This window comes from Echeneis naucrates, chromosome 24 (assembly GCF_900963305.1).
Source record: "Echeneis naucrates chromosome 24, fEcheNa1.1, whole genome shotgun sequence".
NCBI lineage: Eukaryota > Metazoa > Chordata > Actinopteri > Carangiformes > Echeneidae > Echeneis > Echeneis naucrates.
In genome coordinates this window covers 5579086-5601945 of record NC_042534.1, presented here as the reverse complement: position 1 = coordinate 5601945, position 22860 = coordinate 5579086, and the positions used below count along the sequence as shown (strand labels likewise).

The following is a 22860-nucleotide window of genomic DNA, read 5'->3' as shown; positions in this document are numbered from 1 at the left end:
TGACTCGGGGAACATATTACAAATGAACACTGCAGCTCTCCTCCTTCACCTCCCATGACATTGTGAAAACATGTGCGACATAGTTTCACATTGACAGCTGCTAAGGAACAAAATACACACTCTTTATATTAGCGTGGTAACAGTCAGTACAGCACACGCTTAACCTCGTCTTGTCTTACAACCCACACACTTCTTTCACACCTCTTACATTTTGTTTTGAGAATCTTTGCTGTGTCTGAACTTCCATTTCTTCTCTTTCTCGCCTCCCGACAGCTGGCTGACGATGAGCTCGATGGCTCAGACAGAGAGCTCGACATGGAGGAAGGCGGCGACCTCGCTGAGCTGCAGTGGAGCAACTCGTCTCTGCCCCGGACATCCAGCCGTCAAGCATCAGGTACAGCAGCCCTCATCCGTGCCGACCGCTCAGGACGGGACACTCCAGCCAGTGTGGACTCCATCCCATTAGAGTGGGACCATGACTACGATCTCAGCAGAGGTCTGGAGAGCCCTGCAGGACGAGTCCATGGGGAAAGGAGCAGGGAACAGGAGGAGGAAGATGAGTATCTGAGGACGGATGCCACCGTACTATCAGGTTAGTCAGTTTTAGGGACTGTGCTTGAACTAATGTATACATGCAGATTGCATCTGTAAAACTTGAAGTAAAATAAATGAAGTGTTGTCATTTTGTACTTATTATAGGCAAAATAGAGCAAAGTGTTACACTGGTTCTCTGGTAATTGTAATTGTTTTTTATGCAATAGTAAAACATATAAGTCAACAAAGATAATAAATAAAATCCAAAAAGGACTGAGATGAGTCTATATAGATAAGAGACATTGCCTTCAGTTAGAATATGTGATATGCCTCTTTTCACAGATGTAGTTATCCCAGAGAGCCCAGAGGCCTATATAAAACTGACTGAGAGCACACTGAAATCAACCTCTGGTAGGCAACAGCAGCTCTGTGGTGCTGATGAAGGGAGAGCATGGCATGAACTACAGCTAAAGACTTTAACATCATCATTAAACCTGCATGTCTCACCACGTACAAAGTCTTTGTATACCTCGTTACAAAGATGACACCACTGCATGCTGAGGTCTTGCTGACTAAATGCCAACTTTAACTGTTGCATATTTATTATTGTCATTAATTTTATTAAATTGGATTGTCCTTCATGTCGCAGCTAATATCATCGTTTTGACTTCTGTGTTCTCTCTCTTTGGGACATTGCACTTCCAACTAATGCATGTCACTACGCCCCCACCAACTGCCTGCTAACAAAGACTTTATCATAAACCTCCTCCTGTAGTTTTGCTGATCCTGTTGTGGTCTCTGCGCAGGTGAACCAGGTCAGCTGGAGGCCAGTCTGAGGCAGCTGGATCAGGCTCTGGATGCAGGACGATATCACCTCCAGCAGAGAGAGGCCAGTGCCAACCGCTCCAGCCCCGACATCGACTCCACCTACATGGGCTATGTGAGTCCTCCTGTTTTTCAGCATTTGCTGCCTTTAGCGAAAAATACATCATGAAATGCTTATCTTCTCAAAGAGTTGTTTTGTTTTTTTGTTTTTTTCAATTCTCTCTAAACTCATAACTCATTTCAGATGCGTCTGATGGGAGAGTGTCGAGGCAGCATAGACGCTGTGAAGAGAACAGAGGGAGAGCTGACTGAAGATGATGATGACATGCCAGGGCTCACCAACCCCACCAGCACAGACACTCAGAGTTCAGGTCAGTGACACACACACACACACACACACACACCAGATAACCTCTTCCTTTAACTGTGTTAACTGGATGTGTTGCTTCTGATTCTAGGTGTGATCGAGCGCTGGGAGCTGATCCAGGCTCAGTCTCTGAGTGAGAAACACAGAGACAAACAGAACCTGCAGCAGTGGCAGCAGCTGATCACAGATCTGCAGACCATGAGGGCCTGGCTGGGTCAGTCTGAGGCTGAACTCAGTCAGCTGCGAGGGCTTGATCTGAGCACAGATATACACACCATCCAGCAGAGAATCAAGAAGCTCAAGGTCAGTGCACAGCATGTCTTCACTTTTTTGACAGACAAGAACTGGTCCTGCTCCAAAATCCATCGACATGCATCTAATCAACTGAATATCTTCTCAGTTGTTTTGGCAGTCATTTTGTTATCTTGTGTGTATCTCTCCCTGTATAATAAATAGCCCAGTTTCTCTGCAGTATTTTCACACCACTGGCCTGTTTTTATTCCCTTCACGTGCATAAAGCAAACATTTCTGTCCCTCTGCTCAACTTTAAACACTCAAATAGACACTAACACAACATAACAGTAGTCCAGCTGCTGCTGCCAGCGATGCATTAAATACGATATCATTAATCTATAAATACACCCTTCTGAAACCGACACTAGACCCCAGACTAATGTGTCTAATGTGTCTAGACCCCCTCGGCCAAATCGTCCTCCATTTTATCTGTTGGCCCCTTCTCATCCTCATTCATTCTCAGCCTCCACTGTGTAGTGGCTCCGTAAGGTCTGCTCTGGCTCACTGTACTTATCTGTTGTCTACTGACTCGTGCTCTCAGGAGCTGCAGAAGGGGATGGATGCCCACAAGTCAGAGGTTTTGTCCATTAACCTGAGCAGCGCAGACTTCCTCCAATCAGAGCCTGACTCCGAGGAGGCCTGGGAGTTAAGAGACGCGCTGAAAGAGATGAACTCACGCTGGGACCGGCTCGGTGCCTCACTGGAGGACTGGAGGGAGGAGCTGCAGGGGGCGCTGATGCAGTGCCAGGTACAAAAATGACACACAACTTCACTCAAGTGCAAAAATTAATGGACACATGTATTGCAACATAAATGAGGGACCTGATTTTATGTTGTATTTTATCTTGGTCTTTCATCTCCTTCCATCCTCAATGATTCCAAAAATAAATAGCTTGTCTGTAATCTGTAACATGTAGTCTGCTTGTTTCCAGGAGTTTCATGAGATGAGCCACGGCCTGTTGCTGTGGTTAGAGAACATCGACCGCAGGAGGAACGAGGTGGTGCCCATCCCTCCCAAAGTGGATCGTGAAACGTTACGAGCTCATCACAAAACACTGACTGTATGTCTGTCTGCTGCCTGATTTGTATCTGAGTGATTTTTCGTCATCTCAGTTTCATATTGATGACTGTTACCTAAAACTTTGGCAACTACTGAGATTCAAGAGCGAAGGAGAACAATATAAATATGTTGTTGCTGATATTCTTACCTCTCCATCTACAACCTAAACTGTCAAATGATCGGGAAATATTTAATCATTTGACACTCAGCGCTCCATAAAGAGAACTAAAATAGGACAAGTGGAACAAAGTCAGAAGAAGAAACAATCTTAGTAAAATGAGTTAGAAATATATAAATAAGAAAACTGAAAACTTTTCTCTGTATTGTCTTGCAGCAAATCAAACGTGAGCTGCTGGATTCACAGCAGAAGGTTTCGTCCCTTCAGGAGCTCTCAGCTCAACTACTGGTCAACACGAAGGCTCAGGCTCTGCCGTCACAGACCTCAGAGCAGATCTCAGCTCAGGGCAGCGAGTGTTTGGAGGCCCAGGAGAAGGTGCACGTGATCTGGAACAGACTGAGGCTGCTCCTGAGGGAGGTCAGCTCAGACCTGGAGGAGCTGGAGAGGAGACAGGAGGCCATGGGCACACAGGTCAGGCAACGCTGGATGAAAAAGGAATGAGTTCATTTTGAAATGATAAAATCATCTCCTCCATTAGGAGCCAGACCAAAATATGATCATTACCGTTGTTTTATTTTGCAGGGGTGTCTGCCGTTGTCTCTCGGCAGAGCAGAAATCTGTGGATTAGCTGCTCCTGTGTCAGAGGTGACCGCTGAAAGTCGCAAGCGATTGGTAATGTTTTCCCTGATAATATTCAGTAGTTGGGGGGGGGGGGGGGGCAAACATCTCTGCTTCATAAGAGACAGCAAATTAGCATCACCTCCAACCTCAGTCCCAAAGAGATGGTGTCTCTTTGATAATCCCACTCTATCCCTTCATTTTAACAACACAACCCCCCCGCAACAGCTCTGTACATGAAGAGACTTGTTGCTGCCCCCACCCCATCCTTACCCCCCCACCATGTTGATCTGCTAAGTGTACAAGAAAAGCTGGCTTTTCGTTTCACATGATAAAACTCTTCTCTAAGTTCATCACTAAGTTTTATTGTGAATTACAGTTGAGCAGTTTTGTTTTATGTGATTTGGGAGGGTTCAGTCTTGAGAAGCCAGATTTCTTGGTTCTGAAAATCAATCACCCACATTGATTATTTTGCTGCTCTTTGGTTGTTGATGATTCTTTCTCTAGCAATGTTATGGCTCTTTTTTATGTTATTAGTTTTTTCTCTCATCTGAGGCTTGGTCTTTATTTGCCCTTGACTGAAACATTCTTTTCTTTCTTTTACCCCTCCCTGCTCATTACGTGATACAGCCCCGAGGCAAAAGTAGTCAGGCCCACCCAGGACACCCTGAAAGCGGCCCGCGCCACAGGTACCTTTCTCCTGGACTCTAGAAATATGGGATGATGATGGAACCAAAGCCACGCTTCAATAAATTAGATTTTTATTAATTGAACTCATGAGAAAAATCAATGAATGACAATCATTAGACCATCAAATGGAGTGTTAAGGCTCAAACCCTGCGTTCCATGATCCTCCCTCTAGAGGCCGTGTTACCTCTCTTAAACGAGAGGGGAATCGCCTACTTCAGGCCGCTCCCTTTCTCCTTTAAATGTTGATTTCCCTGCTTCTCTTTGCCCTGCTGCTTTTTGAATGGCATCATGAAATACTGCCTTGTCACACATTTTGCTTCTCCTTCCTCAGTGACTTTGTAATGTTCTCCTCGCCCACTAGATGGCACTGTGAGTCCCAGTGGCCCCTGCTTCCTTCAGCTGTTTTTCCTTTTCATGCCTCCTTCCTGTTTCATTCTCTTCATAGCTGTAAAGCAGGATGAGATGCATAAACTCCTGCAGCTCTTCCTTCTACCTTAACGCCCACTTTCTTTCCTTTGTTTCTTCTTGCAGACCTCTAATCTCACCCACTCTGACTTTCTGTGATCTCCATTAAGTGCCAACAGTAATATGCAGGCCTGACGTAGTCTTGCCCTGAGTGTGTTTAGCAGAAATAATGTTTTTGTTTTTCCCGATAGGATCCTTTTGTATGAGAAAGTGTTTTTGCATTCTCTTGGTCAGTGGAAACTGAAATGCGACGGAAGAAAATATTTCCTCGCACATGATGTGCACATGTTGCTCATACACGTTCACAGCAGCTGTTGTAGGATGCAGCAGGACTGAATGAAACTGGCTGCAGAGTGAGCGACTGCAGGGTGTTGGCGTGTGCGCCTGACCCTCTTTCATCCTGTGTGAGGATGAGTCGCAGTAAGAACAAGCTGTTCCCCGCTGCAGTCTTGGCTTTAACAGTGGAAATCTCCAGAGAGGCATTTGGCTTTTGTGAGGAATGAGACGTGGCATTGAACTCTCACACACTCGGCTCTAAATCCAGAGGAACCCCCCCCAAATGAGACAGCTGGCTACTTACAAACACTAGCTGTTCAGTTTTTTGTGTGTGTTTGTGGCTGTTTGTGTTTATGCAGGTCTCCTGTACACCTTTTGTCTGTGTTCCACTTTGTGTCTCTCCTGCTGGATCTCCGTCTATTTGCCGCATTCTTCTGTTTTTGCTTTTCTTCCTGTTAATTATTTATCCTCACCAATGGTAAAATAGTATTTGCAAACATGTTTGTTTTGAACTACTTAATCAGAATTCCTGGATTTACTTTATTCTCCTTTTCAGTGAATCATTTGGTCTAAATTCTAACAGTGAAATGTTCATCTTGGCTCCCTAAATCCCAAATGTCACAAAAAAAAAAAAACTTTTGATCGAGCAGAAATAGTTTTTAGTCATCGTACATTTCTGATTTAGGCCTGGGATGTTGGAGCACTGAGGAAAGGATTGATAAATGCAGAAACCACAATTTTTAGTTTTCACAAACAAACTATGACTTGCAAATACTACCGAGCTTGTGTTGTTCCTCGGCTCTGTTTAACTCGTGTCCGTGTCTTCCTGTAGCCGGAGCAGATCACCAGGCGCCGCTGGCTGCGTTTCCTCCCGTTCTGACCTTCCGGACATCGTCTCCACATCAACGTCCTCCTCCTCGTCGAAGGGCCAATCCTTCCTGCTGCGAGTCCTCAGGGCTGCACTCCCCGTCCAGCTGCTCCTCCTGCTCCTCATCGGCCTGGCCTGTCTGGTGCCCATGACTGAGGAGGACTACAGCTGCCACCACGCCAACAACTTTGCTCGCTCCTTCCATCCAATGCTGCGCTACACCAACGGACCTCCGCCCATATGAGGAGCTGAACATCTGCTGCTTTGCCAAGGACTCCACTGACTCCTGTGAATGTTTCCTCTTCACCCTGTGCCCTAAAGCTACAGACTCACACATTATGAAGTGATTCAGAGGTGATATGAAGACGTCCCTCACTAACATTGCACATCCGCTCTCTTGAAATCACCTTAACCCTTTAAACCCTAAACCTCCAGGCTGAACGCACCCTGATTTGGAGAGCCCCCACCTCCCAATCCAAATGTTTCATTGTTTTAACTTAAATGTATATATTATTTTTTAAGGTTTCTGAAGAAACCAGTGAAATCAATGAAAACAAAGCACTATTTATATACTCTATGTTGGGAGCCAAAGTCGACCGTGCTTTTTGTCCATTCAGTGCTGCTACTATTTATTTAGTGTTCTATCAGTTCATAGACTCTTAGTATTGCTGGAGCTAAAGCACCACCAGTGTGGGATGTTGTACCCGTTACAAGTAGAGTAGACGTGCAGTTTGAGTAGCAATCATTCAGTCTTTGAAGTGAAGAGTTTCTCTCTGAAAGCACAGAAACAAAACTCAACCGGAGGATGTAGCATTGTGTTTTTCAAAAGAAACCGCTTGATTTTTGAAACGAAGTCTTGAAGTGACTAAAATCTGAACATATAGCACTAACATGAGCACTGTCGAAGGTACTGCACTGAAGCCGTCCAGCCACGATGGCCGACTTCTATCCCCAAAAGCCAAGGCTTGTATTCCTGTCTTTAATTTAAGTATTTAATCAATTGGAGCCAAGATATGAGCTCTCGTTTAAAAAACTTCAACTGATTTGTATAGTATAGCTGAAATGCCTTTGAATACCGTCAGATATTTTTTTATCTTTCTGTTTGTGCATGCACTTGAAAGTCCCCAGCTTTTAAGAAAGCCAAACAATCACTGGTAGTGTTTTAGTGGATGGCTGTAACATTATATAAATAGTGTGCTTTGTAATAACTGCACGAATTATTCTGCAGTGATGAGCCATCAGAATCACTGCAGTGTTGAAACAGAATCTGTAAAAAATGAAATATGAAAATGGTTATTTATGTATGTACAGTTTGCTAATGCCACCTTCATGAAGAATACCCTCTTTGCAAATAATAAAAACATGAAATAATGACTTCTGTGTGCTCATTTGGAATATAAACTCAGGTGAAACAGTGATGAGCAATCTTTTCCCAATTTATTTCTTTTTATTATTATTATTATTTGCATGCACAATAAACAAATGAGGTTTGACTGGATTTACACTGAAGTGGCCAAAACCGATTAAGTGGCACAGAGTAAACAAGACAAATGAAGAAAGTCACGGACACCTAATTTCACTAAACTTTCACTAACCTGATTGTAGCATCTGAACTGTGATCGTGTTCACAGATCAGAAGAGTTTAGATGAAGTCGACCGGCACGCGAGAGCGACGGGAGTGAAAAAACCCGAAGAAAGATCCGAGAGCTGAAAGTTGAATACTTAAGTTTTGGACTGTTAGCCAACCTGAAACAAGATGTTTAACGACATCACTCTGACTCTGGGGGTCTAAATCCAGTCAAACTCAATGAAATCACTGAATTAGTGGATGAACAGTAACTGGTAACAGTTTTTACATATACCTATGCATCAAATCACATTGCAGCCGTTAATGGATACTTTCAACTTCTTCATCTCACACACATGCACATGCACACACACAAAACAAAAACATTCAGATTGTAAGCATAGATAATAAACTCACTGTACACAAAAAGCTGTATCAGGTGACTATCCCATAAAACTCTCCAAAAAAACTTGTCTTCCTTCATTATATGATCAGCATTGTGGAATTTAAATATGTAAGATTTCAAAAGTCAACAGCTGCTGTTGAACAGCTGTTAAAAATGTTATTTCAACATTTACAGATTTTTTTTCTCCCAAATACAAAGTTTGAAATTGCACGTGCTGAGACACTGTAACTGATATTTAGTCTCACTGATGTAAATAAATGGCACCTCAGTTAACCTCTTAAAATGGGTTGGTTTGATCTTCCTTTACATGTAAAAGTAAAAATAATGCCCATTAGTCTATTAAAACCAACAGGAAGTGCACTTTGGTCAAGGCAAATAAAAGAAAAATTAGCTGCTCATCATTTGAAATCACCATCAGTAAGAGAGTGCCATTTTGGAAATAATAAGCGGTGAAGTAAAGCTGGTAGAGACGGGGTCAAAATCACAGATAACCTGCATACGAGATTAACAGCACTGAAGATCAGACTGCAGTAAATCGAACCTTTGCAAGGAAAACATCTCACTAAATCACTTAAGTTTATAAATAATTATCTCATAAAGTGAATTTCAATACAGCTGCTATCTTTTGCTCCCAAACTTTCATTCTGCACTTCAAACATCATTCATACAAACGACATGACCTTCAGATGTACTTCCGCTCGGTCTCATACGACGTGTGTGCAGTCGGACAGCGCTCCTCCATACTGCAGGACTGCTGGACCTGTCTGGGCTCTGCTCAGGCCCTCGTGGCTGCCTCTGGGTGCTGAGCTGGGCCCAGCTGACGAGGAGCCGCCATTGGTGTTATTGCTGTTGCTGGTGATGGAGGGCTCTGCGCCAGTCTGGAACCAGGACTGCGTCGGTCTTGTGGGGTTGTGGAGGCGGTGAGCATCCAGCATCTCCAGCAGCAGGTCGTACAGAGGCACTTTGTTCTTGCACTTCATGCTGTAGAGGTGCTCCATGCCTTTGTTACTGCAGGGAGCATTAACAGAAGAGAGATGAGGAGTTGGAGTGGCTTAATAATGAGCGATGCTTCAGTCTGCTTGTGCACCTCTCAGTTTTATCCCTAATCAGTTTCTTTAGCAGCTTTAGCAGCTCCAATTAAAGCACAATTTAAACAGTGTTATTCTATTTTTTTACAGTCAGAAGAGAGCAAACGCACTCCTAATCCTTTCAGCCTTCACTGTTCTGCCTCTTTCTGACAAAATGAAACTCAGAAAGATAGGAGAGTTTAATTCACCTTGGATTTGGCCCTTGCATAGGATTTTTTGACAATAATGAAACACAGAATATCACCAGAATTATCTTTTAAGCACTTGACAGCCACTCATTTGTGGCTGTCAACCAATCAATAGTTGGTGCTACCTCCTTAAGAAATCACAGCAGGATGATTGATTTAAAGTAAAAGACCTCTTCTGATTTAATTTCACCTCATGTGCCTGATTTGGGAGAGCAAGAGGAGTAGCTGGGCCTGGCGTCTCGACTGCTGCTGAACAGGGCATCCTGATCGGCTGATATGATGTATGAGGGTGTCAGTGATGGTGTCCAGCATGTCCTGTACTGCCGTGCTGTTGTGTAGAGCCTGCATTGTGCCGGTGCAGAAAGAGAAGGAACCTAAAAAAGGAAGAAGTGAACACATACAGATGCTTGTCAAAACTGCCAAACACAAACAGGCTACTTTTATTTGAAAAAAAACGGTCTGACAGACAGACACACACACACACGAGCAGGAAATTATTATCCACACAGTAATGGAAAGTCCACGCAGCTCAAGCAGCTGTACCAGTAACGTCATCACATTGGTATTTCAGGTGACTCAGTTTCTCGTACATCTCAATCTCTAGGACAAATAAAGCCCTCTGACCTTTCTCATGTTGTCATGGAAACTGTTATTGGTATATTGACACTGCAACCCTTTCCTGAGCACTCCTAACCTGATGAGCCTGACCAGCACTCAGAGCTACACCTCTGTGGGTTTAGTTTAAAGCGGGGCAAAATGTGTTCAGCGGAACAGAAGCAGAAATCTGTGGAGTGATGTGCATACAAATAAAAAGATAAATGCTGCCCACTGTCTGTATTTCTGGATGCTAAGTTTCATCTAATTTTCCTCAGAAACTGTTTCACAAGAAAGTGGTTGACGCTGTGAATACAGACACACATTTCCTCACCAGAGTTGAGCAAGATGATAGCTTTAAGACAGACGAACTCCTCAGGTTTGAGTTTGAGCATGCGGAAGCGGGAAGCAGTGGCCAGCAGCATGTCGAAGATCTCAGCCATGCCCTCAACACAGTCGCCTTCATTCCTGGAGGCCAGAGTGAGAGAAAACATGATGAATTCTTTAGTATTTAAAACACACATTAATGAAAAGAATTTAAATCTAAATCTAAAATGGACAGATAAACAGCAACAAGTGATGGAAAGACGGATCATTTCCAGCGGTTAGAGCACAAGATGGAATTTTTCCATCGTGACCAACAGCATTTAAGTCATGTCCAATCGGTGAGGACACTCACATGGGGACCACGCTTCACAGTATCAAATGGGACCATCAGGCATATCAGATGTTAAGAGCTCTGTCTGTCTGCATGAGCCTCCCATCCCTCTCCCTCTGAGGTAGATAGTGTAGTATGGCAAGCTTGTTTACTTTGACCAGGGGAGGAATTGGAGGGAACAGGCTGTGCCTGCAAAACCGAAAACAGCTCTGTCTCCCTGCATCTCTGTCTCCTTCACCATCATCTCTCTCTGTTGTTCTCCTTTTTCCATCATTCCTTGCATTGAAGCTTTGATTAAATCTGTCCTGCTTGGCGGCTCAGCACCGTAATGATTATGGGGTATTTTGGGTTCTAGGGAGAGGCTGCTCTCCTCTCCATGGGGAGCATGTAATTAGTCTTTCGCTGTATGAAGGATGTGTCGGGATGGCACAAAGGCTGGCAAGGTGTGAAAAGGAGAATCTACAATGCTGATGTATCACTCTTAACATCTGTTTGAGAGTGAGAGATAGATGGAGAAATAGGAGGAAAAGTGAGGAGAGGGACACAAAACTAAAGAAGGTGCATGTCACAGAGAAGTAAGGGAATATTCCTCTCTACCTGTCCAGTATGAGATCCTGTGCAAAGATGAGCTTTCCTGGGTAGTGGATGGACCTCCAGATGAGCCCGATCATCAGCACCTCCAACCACGAGCTCTCCAGCAGCTGCACCTGGTCATGAAGGGAGAGCTGCAGGAAACCTGGAAAATGACACATACGAAGTGTTCAAAAAAAAGCAGAGAAAGGGCCGCGGTATGGAGGCAACATGGTCCCAGAGCTCAGCCATTTCTGTGGCTCTTCACCCAACTCGTAAATACAACAATATGCAAGCTCTTGTTTTCTGACAGAGAAATACAGCTAAACAAAACCATCTGCAATCTCTCCGCTGTCATACGAAGCCTTATCATTGGTACTCAGCTGTTTCAATTCATATGTAATTACAGCCAATTCGCTCCCATTGTCCCCCTACAGACCCTGTTTGGGACCCTTCGCAATTAAAACTGTGTGCCTTCAGGCTTTTAGTGACACACACGGTTATAATACCTCAAAATCAGGATTTACTCACTTAGAAGGCCTGTCAGGGTTTTTGTAAGTAAGTAAGTGTGTGTGTGTGTGTGTGTGTACGTGTGTGTAAAAGTGCGATGTGTCTTATACAGCATTTATGCTCTATGGGGTGCCAGCAGATTGGCTAAACAATCCTCTCAAAGATGATGACTGTAATCACTATAATGGCTCTGCATTTGTATGTGTGGGTGGGTGCCAATGTGTGCATCTACGATAAAGGTCTCCCATCACCTTGCTGTTGCCCGAGCAGTCAAACAGACAACAATCAACAGCCTGCACCTTGTTACACATGACATCTGAACATCTGAATGTTTAAGGAAGACACTGTTTCTAAGCTTTGAATACATCTCTTCATTTAGTTGAGACATGTCATAAATGTCATGATGCTCCAGCAGACCTGACTCACATTTTGCAGCTGCCCACATCGATCTTCTTGCAGGGAAAGCATTCCTAAATATCTCTCCAAAACAGACATGAGCTCGCCTGGAGCCAACTGTTTGGACATTTCAGACTATCCTCTAGTTTCCCATCAATTATCGGCCATAACCACAAAAGATTAAATCATACTGAAGGATATTACAGCCATTCAGAGCTGATGATGATTAGGAATGACTGCATTTTTTCCTGTATTCATAGTAACTCATAGGGTAGATATATATATAATATTAGCTACCAGAGCAGAGAGTGTTCAGGACCTGCTGCGTACTGTTCAAGAGGGCTGACAATTCGACCTCACACTTACTCATTTGTGCATTTTTCTATTCAGTTGCTGACTAGTTATCATCATTATTATAATATCTTATAGTACTTTCTTTCCCTCACATGCTGCATGTAGTGCAAATGTTACTTGGTAAAGCACCAAAACACAGATCAGATCAGATTAGTCTTATTTTAACCAGTAAGCACATCCTGCGATGGGTTTAGATAGTTTCACCTGGTTCGGATGCAATTTCATTAAAATCTGATAAAAATGCATCTTAAAAACACACTGCAGGAAATTAAACTACGTTAGCAAGTACCTTAGGAGGATGAAAAAGGATCAAGAAGATTTTCCTCTAAGCAGTACCTGGAAGCTTCTTCGCCCAGGCGATCATGTGGACCAGCTCCTTGTCAGCCATGTTGGTGAGCAGGGTCATCATAGTGACCTCAGTGTAGGGTCGGCTCAGTTTCTGACGGGAGCACAGTATCGGGGGCTCGGCACCCTGGAGCAGGAGAAGCACCTAGAGAAGCAGCAGATATACAACAAACAATTCTCAACCACTGAGAAATTTGGTCTGTGTAGGGCCACTTTCATATCAAAAGGGTATTTCAAAAATAATGTCAACACCTGGTCAGGCGGCATGCCGCTGGCTGATGATTTCCCTCCTCTCATGCTGCCGTTGCCATGTTTCCTGCCCTCCCGGAGAGGTGCCGTTCTGTGCTCCAGGTCCTTAGAGATCTTTTCTCTGTCACTTGTCCCACCACGCCGTTTGTCAGGCCGTAAAGCACGGCCACGATCTTTACGCATACCTTATTGCAACAGCAAAGGCTTATTACAAACTAACGTGCACAGACAGCATGATCACATACAACCTCCCAAACTTTCATTCCTCTGGCTTTTCTCTCAAAACCACTCACTCCTCTATATCCTGTTTTTTCCATAAAACCAGCAGTGCTTGTATGGATGCCTATGTGATTCAAGAAGTATGAAAACAAAAACGTGGGTGTGTGCTAATCAGTACTTATACTCCTTAAGAGGAAATAATTTCAAGGTCATGTTAAAGTTAGGCTCAAGTTTATCTGCTTCCACCAGCATGGGCCAATTTCTCTCTGAAACCAGTCGTGATTTATGGATGGTAATTAGTTTAGAACTTAGTTTAAAAAATAAAAGCTGAAGTTTATTTTCCTGACAAAAAACTATCAGCAAAAATAAAATGTTCCAGAGATGAAGGACTTCTTTCATGATTTACTCAAAAAGGAAACAAGTACAACCAATAAGAACACAACCAAATTTAGTGGTGGATCACAAACACACAATATACTAATTAATTGCTTCAAATCACAAAAATAACCTCTTTGCTGGTGTTTCTACCTACCTCCTTTCATCATGCCAACTTCATAACACTTCCTAAGACGGCAGGCCTGGCAGCTCTTCCTCCGATTCCTGTCAATAGTGCACTGATTGGTTGCTGGGCACATATAGTCATTGTGACCTGAAATGGAAAAAAAAATCTATTAATTCAAGTCTTTCTCTACAGTGTTCAGTTCAGATTTAGCTTATTTATTAGCCAGGAGCACTCTATTCCCATTTTAAATGAATTTGAGATGGAGAACATTTTTATGTGGCATCTTGGCTTTGTCATTGCCATGGAGCCCATTGATTTCTTCAGGACTACTCTTTCATTGCAAGGCAGCATTTCAACATGACTAAGTCACTGACAATAGACAAAGCTTTGCTGGAACATGGAGGTTGTACAGTTAGATGTATGGCTCTCAGGGCTCAACGTTTTACATCACAGTTCATGACATTTAAGTGCCCTCCTATCCACTTTTATATGGCAGAGTCCAAACTCCAGTCTGAAGGCTTATCTCTATGTTGCGCTTATCTGCAGTTCACTTCAGCACTAAGAGCCTACAAAACAAGTTTCACTCTAAATCATCATGCCTGGTCATCAAAATTTCTAATTCCCATTATTACAGATATTTTCCAGATGATTCATTTTGAAGATCACTTTGCTGTGATGACTAAAATTCATTACTAAAGCTTTAGGAAATTTTGGATGAAATTAGATGATGAAATGTAAACTAAATCATGACAGAGTGAGACAAACATGTAACACTTTACCAGATTTAAGCCCACTGGTTACAAACAACATAGGCAGACACTTTACCCTGGATGCTCCTCTTGAAGAAGGCCTTGCAGCCCTCACAGGACCACACCCCATAGTGATATCCAGAGGCATAGTCACTGCATACAGCACAGAAGCGCGTCTCTTTAGCCATCTCATACACCGCAGGCCCAGGACCAGCATCTGGCTCCCCCACACTGTATGACTTGTCACTGCTGCCACAATGATCCTCTGTGGATACTGACTGCTGACTGGACCTATAACACAGCATGGATATCAGCCAAGAAAAATAACTTATTAAAAAAAACAAATAACAATTAAGCCAGCTCATGCCACTACAATGACCTAAAAAAAAAAAGGTATCTTGTTTAAAATACAGGTGGACAGTTTGTGCAGAAATAAAGGCTATAGATGTCTCTTCTCAAAAAAAGTTTGTCAACATAAAGTACAGATCAATTCTGCCTCTCACCACAAAGACTTTAAATTTAACAGTGGCTGAGACAAGAGCAGAGTGCTATTTTCCACCTGAGCCAGGAAACAATCTGTACTTCTGTTTTTCTTACGTATTGTTCCTTTCTCAAGGTCCTTGACAAAGTCCTTAATCTCTGGAATTAGAAACCAGGGCAAAGCTTGATCCTTACTATAGAGATAATGGCAATGTTTTGTATAAAGCAAGAGTGTAAAAAACAACGCTGTTATATAATTATGATTTGTTTGCATTTTGATTACTAAAATGATATAAATACCATAATTCATGAGTTAAATATATGAAATCTAGTTACACAGGAAACAGAATAAAGGTAATAGAATAAAAAAAAATAGCAAATATTTTAAATATTTAGAAATATTTCATATTTATTGTTAAGAAAGAAAAAGTCCTTAATGAATCTCACTTTAATTTGTATTTGAACATAGTGTGCATGCACAGAGAAATCAGACTGTGCTGTACTAAAAAAATAACTTAAGAGCTGATATTTTGACTGCACTGCTCATATCAGTTACATTATCACCAAACAAACTGACCAAATAATCAGGTGCAGCACTGTTGAGATGATAGCCAAACAATCAATTTTATTTAATTATTCTATTAAATAAAAATATGATTCAAACATGTCGATTCGATACACACAACCGACACACATCATACTGTGGTGACAAAGAAACTATCCCCTCACCTGTAGACGGGTGTTGAGGTGGTTTCCAAATAGTGGTTGCTGGGGGGGTGCGTTATGGGGCTGAGTCGGGGACTGGAGGGCACAAACACAAGAGGACTGGTAGGCCCGTTGTCCAAAGACTGAAGACTGCCATCAGGGGGTGGCCCGTGAGCATCCAGAGGAGCAGAGTAGAAGCCAGTGGTGGAGTGGCAGTAGAGAGGAGTTGGAGCAGGGGTGGGGGCGGCATAATCGTACGCTCCTTCCAGGAAGTCCACAGTTGCTATCCCTTCAGAACCGCGACTCTCTTCAGGGTACATGTCACTGAGGGGGGCACACGGTGGAGGCGAGAGGCTTGGAGAGGAGATGGTCTCCAGCTTTGACAAGGCTTGACCAATCCTTGATCTGAGTGCTGGTCCACAGGGCTGTCTGTTCTGTGCTGGGCTCTGCCTGATCAACATCACAGCACCACAGCTCTGATAAGCAACATGATTTAGACTTGCTCTCCCATTTGCTGAGAGGGGGGAGTGAAGATGAGTGTCGCTCCCCCTCTTTCCTCACTCTGTCTTTCCTTTTTTCCAATAAAGCCTGTCAGATAACTTCAAGAGTCCTCTTCCAGTCTCCTTTCCGTCTGCCTCAAGCGCACGCCCACCAAGCTGCAAAAAGAAGAAAAAATAAAGACTCCTCCCAGCCTCCAACAGGTTGTTTTTTTTTTTTTTGGGGGGGGGGGGACAACAGAGCTTTCCCTTCTTTTCCTGTAATACAGCCTTACGAGGGGTAACTTCCCACAGCTCTCTATATTCTTTTTTTCCTTTCTTCCCCTTTGTCCTAACGTGAAAAGCTGTTACTGGTTATGGATGATATTGTGGAGAAAAAAAAATGGAAGCTGTTTATAAACTTCTCCAAATATTTGTAATTTGTTGAGCTGATCAGACTGCACACTCATCTTCTTGGACACACCTAGAACTCAATACCAAATCAAATTACTGCAAACAGAAGGACTAAAAAGGAAGTTATTTTCTGCATACTCACCTGTTACACATGGACGACCCTCATATCCGTTGTGAGACACTAGGACGGTTTGAGTCCCCTCTCTCCTTTCCTGCTTGCTTTTCTCATGTCTCTGACACTCAAGACGTCTGGCTGGGCTCATTGGACACAATGGGAACAGTGGACAGGTTTCAAAAAGGATAAACAAATTAAAGATGCAGACAAATCGATAATCACGTGTTTAAGTGCCAGGTCACCCTAACACAGCAAACAGACCAGGAGGTCAAATCTCATTGTGACAGCCAATAATTTCACAATGAATCCAAAACAAGGGGACTTATTTTACACAGAGCTTATGGAACATAAATTTCTCTTTTTTAAGCTTACAAAGAAATTGACAAATAATAATGCTGGTGTTTCATAAAAATGAGGATGATCAGAGAACCTCTATATGGACCAGTTAATTATTACTTTATCAGGTCAAGATGAAATAGAACATCCACATACAAACAACCAAAGGGACTGAGCATTTATGCAAATAAAGTTTTAGGGAATCGATGCTTTCTCTTTTTTTTTTCCCCCAGCAAGTTCCACATTTGTAATTTTCAGGGATCTTTTTAGTCCTTGTATGTTTTGGGCTCAGGCTTCAAGGTAAAAAAAACAACCTTGTGAGTTGAATTGCTTCGAATAACAAAGTACATGCGGGGATTATCATCACATATTAATAGCAATTGGACATTGGAACCATTTCGCACAAATGTGGATAAAAATCTATCTATCTAAATGTTCACACCTATTTAAAAAGTTCTTGAATTTTCATAGTATCTCATGGCAAACAAAAAAAATTAAATTGAGTCTTTGATACTTTGAGCTAAGGTGCATAGTGAACACAAAAAGAACCATCTCCATTAACATGATCACAGAACTACTGACAACCACCGCAAAAAAAAAAAAAAAAAAAAAAACTTGGCATGGAAGCTTCATTTTCCCTCTTCTGCGCAACATCTTTCTTGAGTAAACAGCACAATTTTCAGGACATGTCAGGTCAAGTGGAAAACAAGTAGCCCTGATGATGACGATATATATATATATATATATATTCTTTTTGCATTTCCCCTGGAATAAAACGAAGAGTTATATGAGGAAAAAAGGAAAATGAAGATTGACAAATGAAACTGCTAAATCACCTAAAATAGGACGCATCTTGCAGTAATTGACTTCATTTTCGTAACAGATCACAAAGCATGTCAGTAGCCTGAATGATTCCATTCAATTTCACCAGCTCATTGAGAATTATAACACACATGTTGGAACATTTCCAGCTGTTTTGTTGGCTGTTTTTCTGGGTCTAACCTGACCCCAAGCATATGAAAGGTCAACAGGTAACTACTATCAACGTAAACTGCCACTCCATTTAGTGGAACTAATGGTTGTCTTAGTGTGTGCAGATGCCAATCTTTATATTTGTCTACATATTAAATATGTAATATAAATAAAATACTGTTGCAATATAATGTAGACTGAGAATAAACCTCCTGGATGTTTCCCCTAGATTAAAAGGCCCCTTTTTAGGAGTTTAAGAAAAAATGTTGAAAATTATTGCCTCAATGTTATATTTCTCATGCCTGTGATATAAAACTGAGGGAAAAAAAAAAGATCACACACGGTACAGTTCTTTATTAAATCATTAAACTCATGACTCAAACTTCCACCAGTACTGAGAAGAAGCCAGTTAACACCACATAAGTACTGAAACAGAGGTTTTAGATGAAATAACGCGCACAGAGGAATCATTTCTATCTAATCAAGATACTGATGTAGGGGTTTCCATTTAAAGCAGAACAAGTTAATGTGGTCACCGTTGTTGTTAGAATGGCACAATAACAGTCGACCCCAATAACAGTTTGCTTTTTAACTGAACATGATGCTCTATCAAATTTCAATAGCTGTCAGCATGTTTTGATACATGCATATCAATGACATTGAGAGAAATTGCAAAACAACCTGAGCGCTATTAAAGCAAAACTATCTGTAAATTACATCATTCATCACTCTCCTCATGTACATGCAAAGCCTAAAGAGAAGCTGCTCTTAGATTGCGATTCGTGCCCAATTCTTACTCAGTTTCAACTCAATAATTGTTAACAGCATCTACATTAGACTGTAAACATTGTGACTTAATACATTGTGCACAACACACAAGTTATTGATAATTTAAAAATGAAACCTTGATTTGTTACCACTGAGGATTAGTTTATCACCATAAACATCTAATGAAATCATGAGTAAACATTTAGATTCAAAAGTGCTAACATTTACAGTACAAGAAATATGAAAAAAAAGTTTATATTTCTGTTGCCGTGCATTTCTGTATCAAAGATGACAAAGTGCTGACTGAGAACGAGGAAGCATTTAACAAATTCTTATAATTTAATGGTCTTATGGCTTAAAGGTATCTTCTGTGTGATACTTCTTATCAATGCACATCTCTATGACTTTGTGCTGTGGAACTGAATGATAGCATACTTGCCACTGGTCATCCAGTCTGGATCTTGGGAGGTGAGCTTTTCTCCTTGGCCTGGCTGCAGACCGACCTGAACGTTGGCCTTTAGAGTCCTCAGGCTACACAGTGGCGTAGGCCCAAAACCTCGAAGTGCACAATCAAAACCCACCATGTGGTTCCAGTCCCTGTCCCCAGTCAGCTTCCTGTAGTTCAGATCACCTTTAAACAGCACAAGATCTGCTCCCTGCAGGGTTGCATACAGGTCAGGAGCATCTGTTGCCATGTCACAGAATTCATGGGGCTGTGTCCAGAAAGGATGGTCATGATAGGACCACACACCCTCCTTCATGTAATTCTGCCACTCAAAACCACTCTTGGACATCCACTTATGATTGGCTGCCATTGTTTGCCGGATGGTCCAATGAAAATCCTTAGCTGTGACGTCAGAGACAAACCATGGGAAGGATTTGCCGTGAAAATGGATCTCACGTGTGAGGCCAGATGAGATCAGGAAATCTGCTAGGACTAAGTCAGTGACCAACTCAAAGCCAGCATTGTCTAGTACAATGTCCACTCTTCCTGTTGTGATTTTCCCTGACTGTCCTAGTGTCTGGGCCGAAATAAGAGTTGACCATACCATGTTAGAGTCATCCACCAAGATGAAAGGCTGAAGGCTTCTGAGGGAATCTATTGGACTAATCTTCTGTGAGTTATCCTGACCAGCAGAGATGGACAGGTCACATTTATTCCCCCACAGAGAAACCTAGGAAGAGTCAAATACTAAACATGAGTGCCCAGTCATTATCATTTTGAAAGACATAGCTGTCAAACATATTTACTTTACTTAAAATTGTGCTTTAGAGTGTCACATTCTACATACTTCACTTAATAATACACCATAATTCTGGGGCATTACACATTTAAACTCACTAAAGAGGGTATTGAAGATACTGACCTGCAGTAGTTTGTTGAAATGCTCAAGTAATTGATTCTTTGACAGCTCTTGCATTCTTTCCTTTATGTTCTCCAAGTGTGTACATAAAGTAATTACAGCCTGCTGAGACTCAAAAAAGCTCTGAGTCTTTCCTTCACTGAAGACATCATAGTCACTGATGGGAGGGCTGCAACAAAAACAGATATAAGATTATGACTGGAGGAAGCTTAAATTAAGTTATTCTAAGGCTTGGCAACAAACACTTTAAGAATTCTTATGGTAAGGATTATGATGTCACTTAATTTCGCAGTGTTAAGTAACAATATAAAGAAATTACTATGACAGATGTTCCAATAATCACTTCAGGACGGAGGTGAGTGAAAGTAGATCTTGATTATTTGCCTGATCTAAAAGTACCATGACTTTGCAGACTATACTTTGACTAAGTATAGTCAAAAGTATGGACTGGGGCAGCAACAGATCCCTTTAAAAAGATATAAACTGCCTCTCACTTGAGCCAGAGGGCCTCCTGTATCCTACGATACATGTAGCACTCCACATAAAGCCACGTAGACTTAAACCAGCTGACAGACTCCTGGTCTCCCTCCGATCCCTGGTGTCTCTGCAGGTACTGGTTCCAGGACTCTGTGTCTGGCAGGCCATCTGTCAGGGCTAGTACTGGTTTATCAGTTTGCAGCTCATTCCTCAGCTTAGACAGCAGAGATATTGTTTGCTTCTCTGCCTGGATGCCCTCCTGCATGAAATGAGAGACACAAGATCAAATTCAAATCACTACAAGCGCCTCCTCAGAAGTAATAGAATAAAGAAACTGGGGGTTGTACTGGATTGAAAATCATTCTTACCTCTCCATATTCTTCAAAGAACTTGTTTTTGTTGCGGTGAATTGTGTCTATAACTTTAGTCAGGATGGTCGGCAATCTGTCTTTTACAGTCAAATAAGCAAACGACCTGCAGAGAATATGTAATCATGTAAACACGAGCAGGTGCGTGCACCGGTGAATCAGCTAAATTACTCCGAAAACATTTCAACAGAAAATAAAATGCTAATTGCAAACAGCCGTTAACGAATGTGTGCTTTTAAGTTTAATGAGCCTGTTAGCATCGAGCTAATGCTACAGCTAGTTTGAAGACAACGGTTATATACACACACACACGTATGTACACAGCGTTGTATCTTAACAAACGTGTTAACGAGGAGATAAAGCAGTTGACTGAGATGTGAACATACCCAACCACTTTGGCAGACAGCGGAGGAGGAAGTCTGTGCACAGCTAGCTCGGCCGCCATGTTTGTAGCGCTGACGGACAGTCCGAGTTAAAACTTTATCGACACAGTTTCCGGAACAGCAGCAAAGTGCAGGAGGGTCTGTTTTGGGGCCTGATGATGGTGGCGGAAAAAAAAACTTTATTTTTCTGTTACTGTGGCGCAGTGTAACTGACAGCATCAAGCGCAACTTTCTCCGTTTCTGCAGACAAATATTTCATAGGTTTTCGTGTCTTCCCTGGTTCGCTGTAGAACATTTTATTCAGGACACGATGCTATCATCCAGAGGCCAGCATGTATACTGCAGCGATGGCATCTGGTTTACGGAACTATGTTGAAAAATGCCGTTTTCTCCGCGTTAGCCCGACTTTAATTTTCTGACAGTGAAAGGGTTAAAGAGTAGGTCCTCTGTGGTGGACCACAGACTGCTGCATTGCGCCGGGCATGCGCATTGACTACAGCTCCCCAAGCATCCCTCGTTGTCTAGAGCGACGGTCGCCATGGAAACATTGATTTGCCCTATCAACCCTTGCCCCCCCCCACCCAACCCAACCCCCATCCCCACAAGGCTTTTTGGCGCGAAAAGGGGGGGGGGTGTTGTGAGGAAATTTAACTCTATGTTGACTCATATTTAATTATAAACATAGTCACTATATTTGTATTTATGGTGTGGGGGTAGTTATATAATAATTTAATATACCATATAACACATATTACAATTTAATATGATGCTCTTCAGGACGGTCAAATTGTGTGAAACGCACAAGCTGAGGTTAAATGCAGTTCTGTTGATCAGTTTATAAATGAATGCCTAAAAGGAAAACATCAGTTTAAAACGGGCCGGCATTTCAAGTAGGCCTTCCCCGTAAAAGGACAGCACAGACCGGGCTGGGGGGGGGCGGCCTCTTGATTCTCCCTTTGAAGAACATGACCAATTGATTGGCTGCAGCACCGATTATTACTAGGCTGGAAAAAATACGCTTAATAGTTCCGCTAAATCTGGTAGTGTTTTGTTTTTTCCCTCCCCCCCCCCCCCCCCCCCCCCCTCATCCCCGGATCAGCCCCGGTCACTATGGGAACCCGACGGGCCGTCGTCAGGATGTGGAGTCCTCCGGAGTGGGAGTCCAGCTGCGTCCACCTCCGGTGTTCATCCACCGCCGGCCTCCCATCCCCCCGCCGGGCCCCAGCCTGCCGGCCGGATCTGTTTTTCCAAACCGAGAGAGGATTGACTCACCACTCCGGTTTCAAAACAGGCCCTGACCGGGGTGGGGGAGGGCGGCGGTTAACGTTAAAGGCCCTGTTTAAACAGGTGTCTCATGCAACAGCTGGCTCAGGGACCGTTTCATTTGTTGTCTGTGAGGTTGCTCTCGAAAATATCCCCTGACGTCAGGTCCGGCCAAATCAGACACAAATCTTTTATTTATTTATTTAATTTTTTTTTTTTTTAGTTTTTT

At 42.6% G+C, this 22860-nt stretch overlaps 3 protein-coding genes across 4 annotated transcripts in view; 1 reads left to right on the top strand and 2 right to left on the bottom strand.

The window, feature by feature from the left end:
* Positions 1-7500, top strand: part of syne1a (spectrin repeat containing, nuclear envelope 1a) — a 115748-nt gene extending 108248 nt beyond the window's left edge. Inside the window, exons 133-143 of the mRNA XM_029497094.1 lie at positions 274-592; positions 1341-1474; positions 1604-1730; positions 1818-2029; positions 2562-2768; positions 2953-3081; positions 3415-3486; positions 3532-3669; positions 3781-3870; positions 4447-4505; positions 6080-7500. Coding sequence (XP_029352954.1) covers positions 274-592; positions 1341-1474; positions 1604-1730; positions 1818-2029; positions 2562-2768; positions 2953-3081; positions 3415-3486; positions 3532-3669; positions 3781-3870; positions 4447-4505; positions 6080-6359 — 1767 coding nt within the window. The 3' untranslated portion in view covers positions 6360-7500. The remainder of the gene's footprint in view (positions 1-273; positions 593-1340; positions 1475-1603; positions 1731-1817; positions 2030-2561; positions 2769-2952; positions 3082-3414; positions 3487-3531; positions 3670-3780; positions 3871-4446; positions 4506-6079) is intronic.
* A 1292-nt stretch (positions 7501-8792) lies between these two features.
* Positions 8793-17593, bottom strand: esr1 (estrogen receptor 1). Of its 2 annotated transcripts, none has more exons than XM_029495796.1 (9): positions 15720-16156; positions 14587-14801; positions 13792-13908; positions 13044-13225; positions 12783-12936; positions 11214-11352; positions 10293-10426; positions 9555-9738; positions 8793-9096 (listed from the first exon to the last, which is right to left on the bottom strand). In XM_029495796.1, exons 1-9 carry the CDS (start codon positions 16154-16156, stop codon positions 8793-8795), a joined length of 1866 nt encoding a protein of 621 aa, XP_029351656.1. The 2 variants fall into 2 exon arrangements, with proteins under 2 accessions (XP_029351656.1, XP_029351658.1); XM_029495798.1 differs by lacking the exon at positions 8793-9096 and adding an exon at positions 16728-17593 and having other exon boundaries at positions 9551-9738; positions 15720-16351.
* Positions 17594-18347: 754 nt separating this feature from the next.
* On the bottom strand, positions 18348-21663 carry dcph1 (damage control phosphatase 1). Its single transcript, XM_029496643.1, has 5 exons — positions 21372-21663; positions 20986-21091; positions 20635-20876; positions 20144-20309; positions 18348-19951 (listed from the first exon to the last, which is right to left on the bottom strand). The coding sequence occupies exons 1-5, from the start codon at positions 21428-21430 to the stop codon at positions 19175-19177; spliced, it is 1350 nt and encodes a 449-aa protein (XP_029352503.1). The 5' UTR covers positions 21431-21663; the 3' UTR covers positions 18348-19174.
* Positions 21664-22860: the final 1197 nt, after the last annotated feature.

Excerpts from the sequence above, each read along its gene's own strand:
- esr1 (XM_029495796.1), bottom strand. The coding sequence starts at position 16,156 with ATGTTGATCAGGCAGAGCCCAGCACAGAACAGACAGCCCTGTGGACCA. Across the intron at positions 9,739-10,292 it reads TATCATCTTGCTCAACTCTG|GTTCCTTCTCTTTCTGCACC; the intron begins GTGAGGAAATGT and ends TTCCTTTTTTAG. Across the intron at positions 9,097-9,554 it reads TCCCAAATCAGGCACATGAG|TAACAAAGGCATGGAGCACC; the intron begins GTGAAATTAAAT and ends TGCTCCCTGCAG.
- dcph1 (XM_029496643.1), bottom strand. The coding sequence starts at position 21,430 with ATGGCGGCCGAGCTAGCTGTGCACAGACTTCCTCCTCCGCTGTCTGCC. Across the intron at positions 21,092-21,371 it reads CTGTCTGCCAAAGTGGTTGG|GTCGTTTGCTTATTTGACTG; the intron begins GTATGTTCACAT and ends TATTCTCTGCAG. Across the intron at positions 20,310-20,634 it reads CAGGAGGCCCTCTGGCTCAA|CCCTCCCATCAGTGACTATG; the intron begins GTGAGAGGCAGT and ends TTTTTGTTGCAG.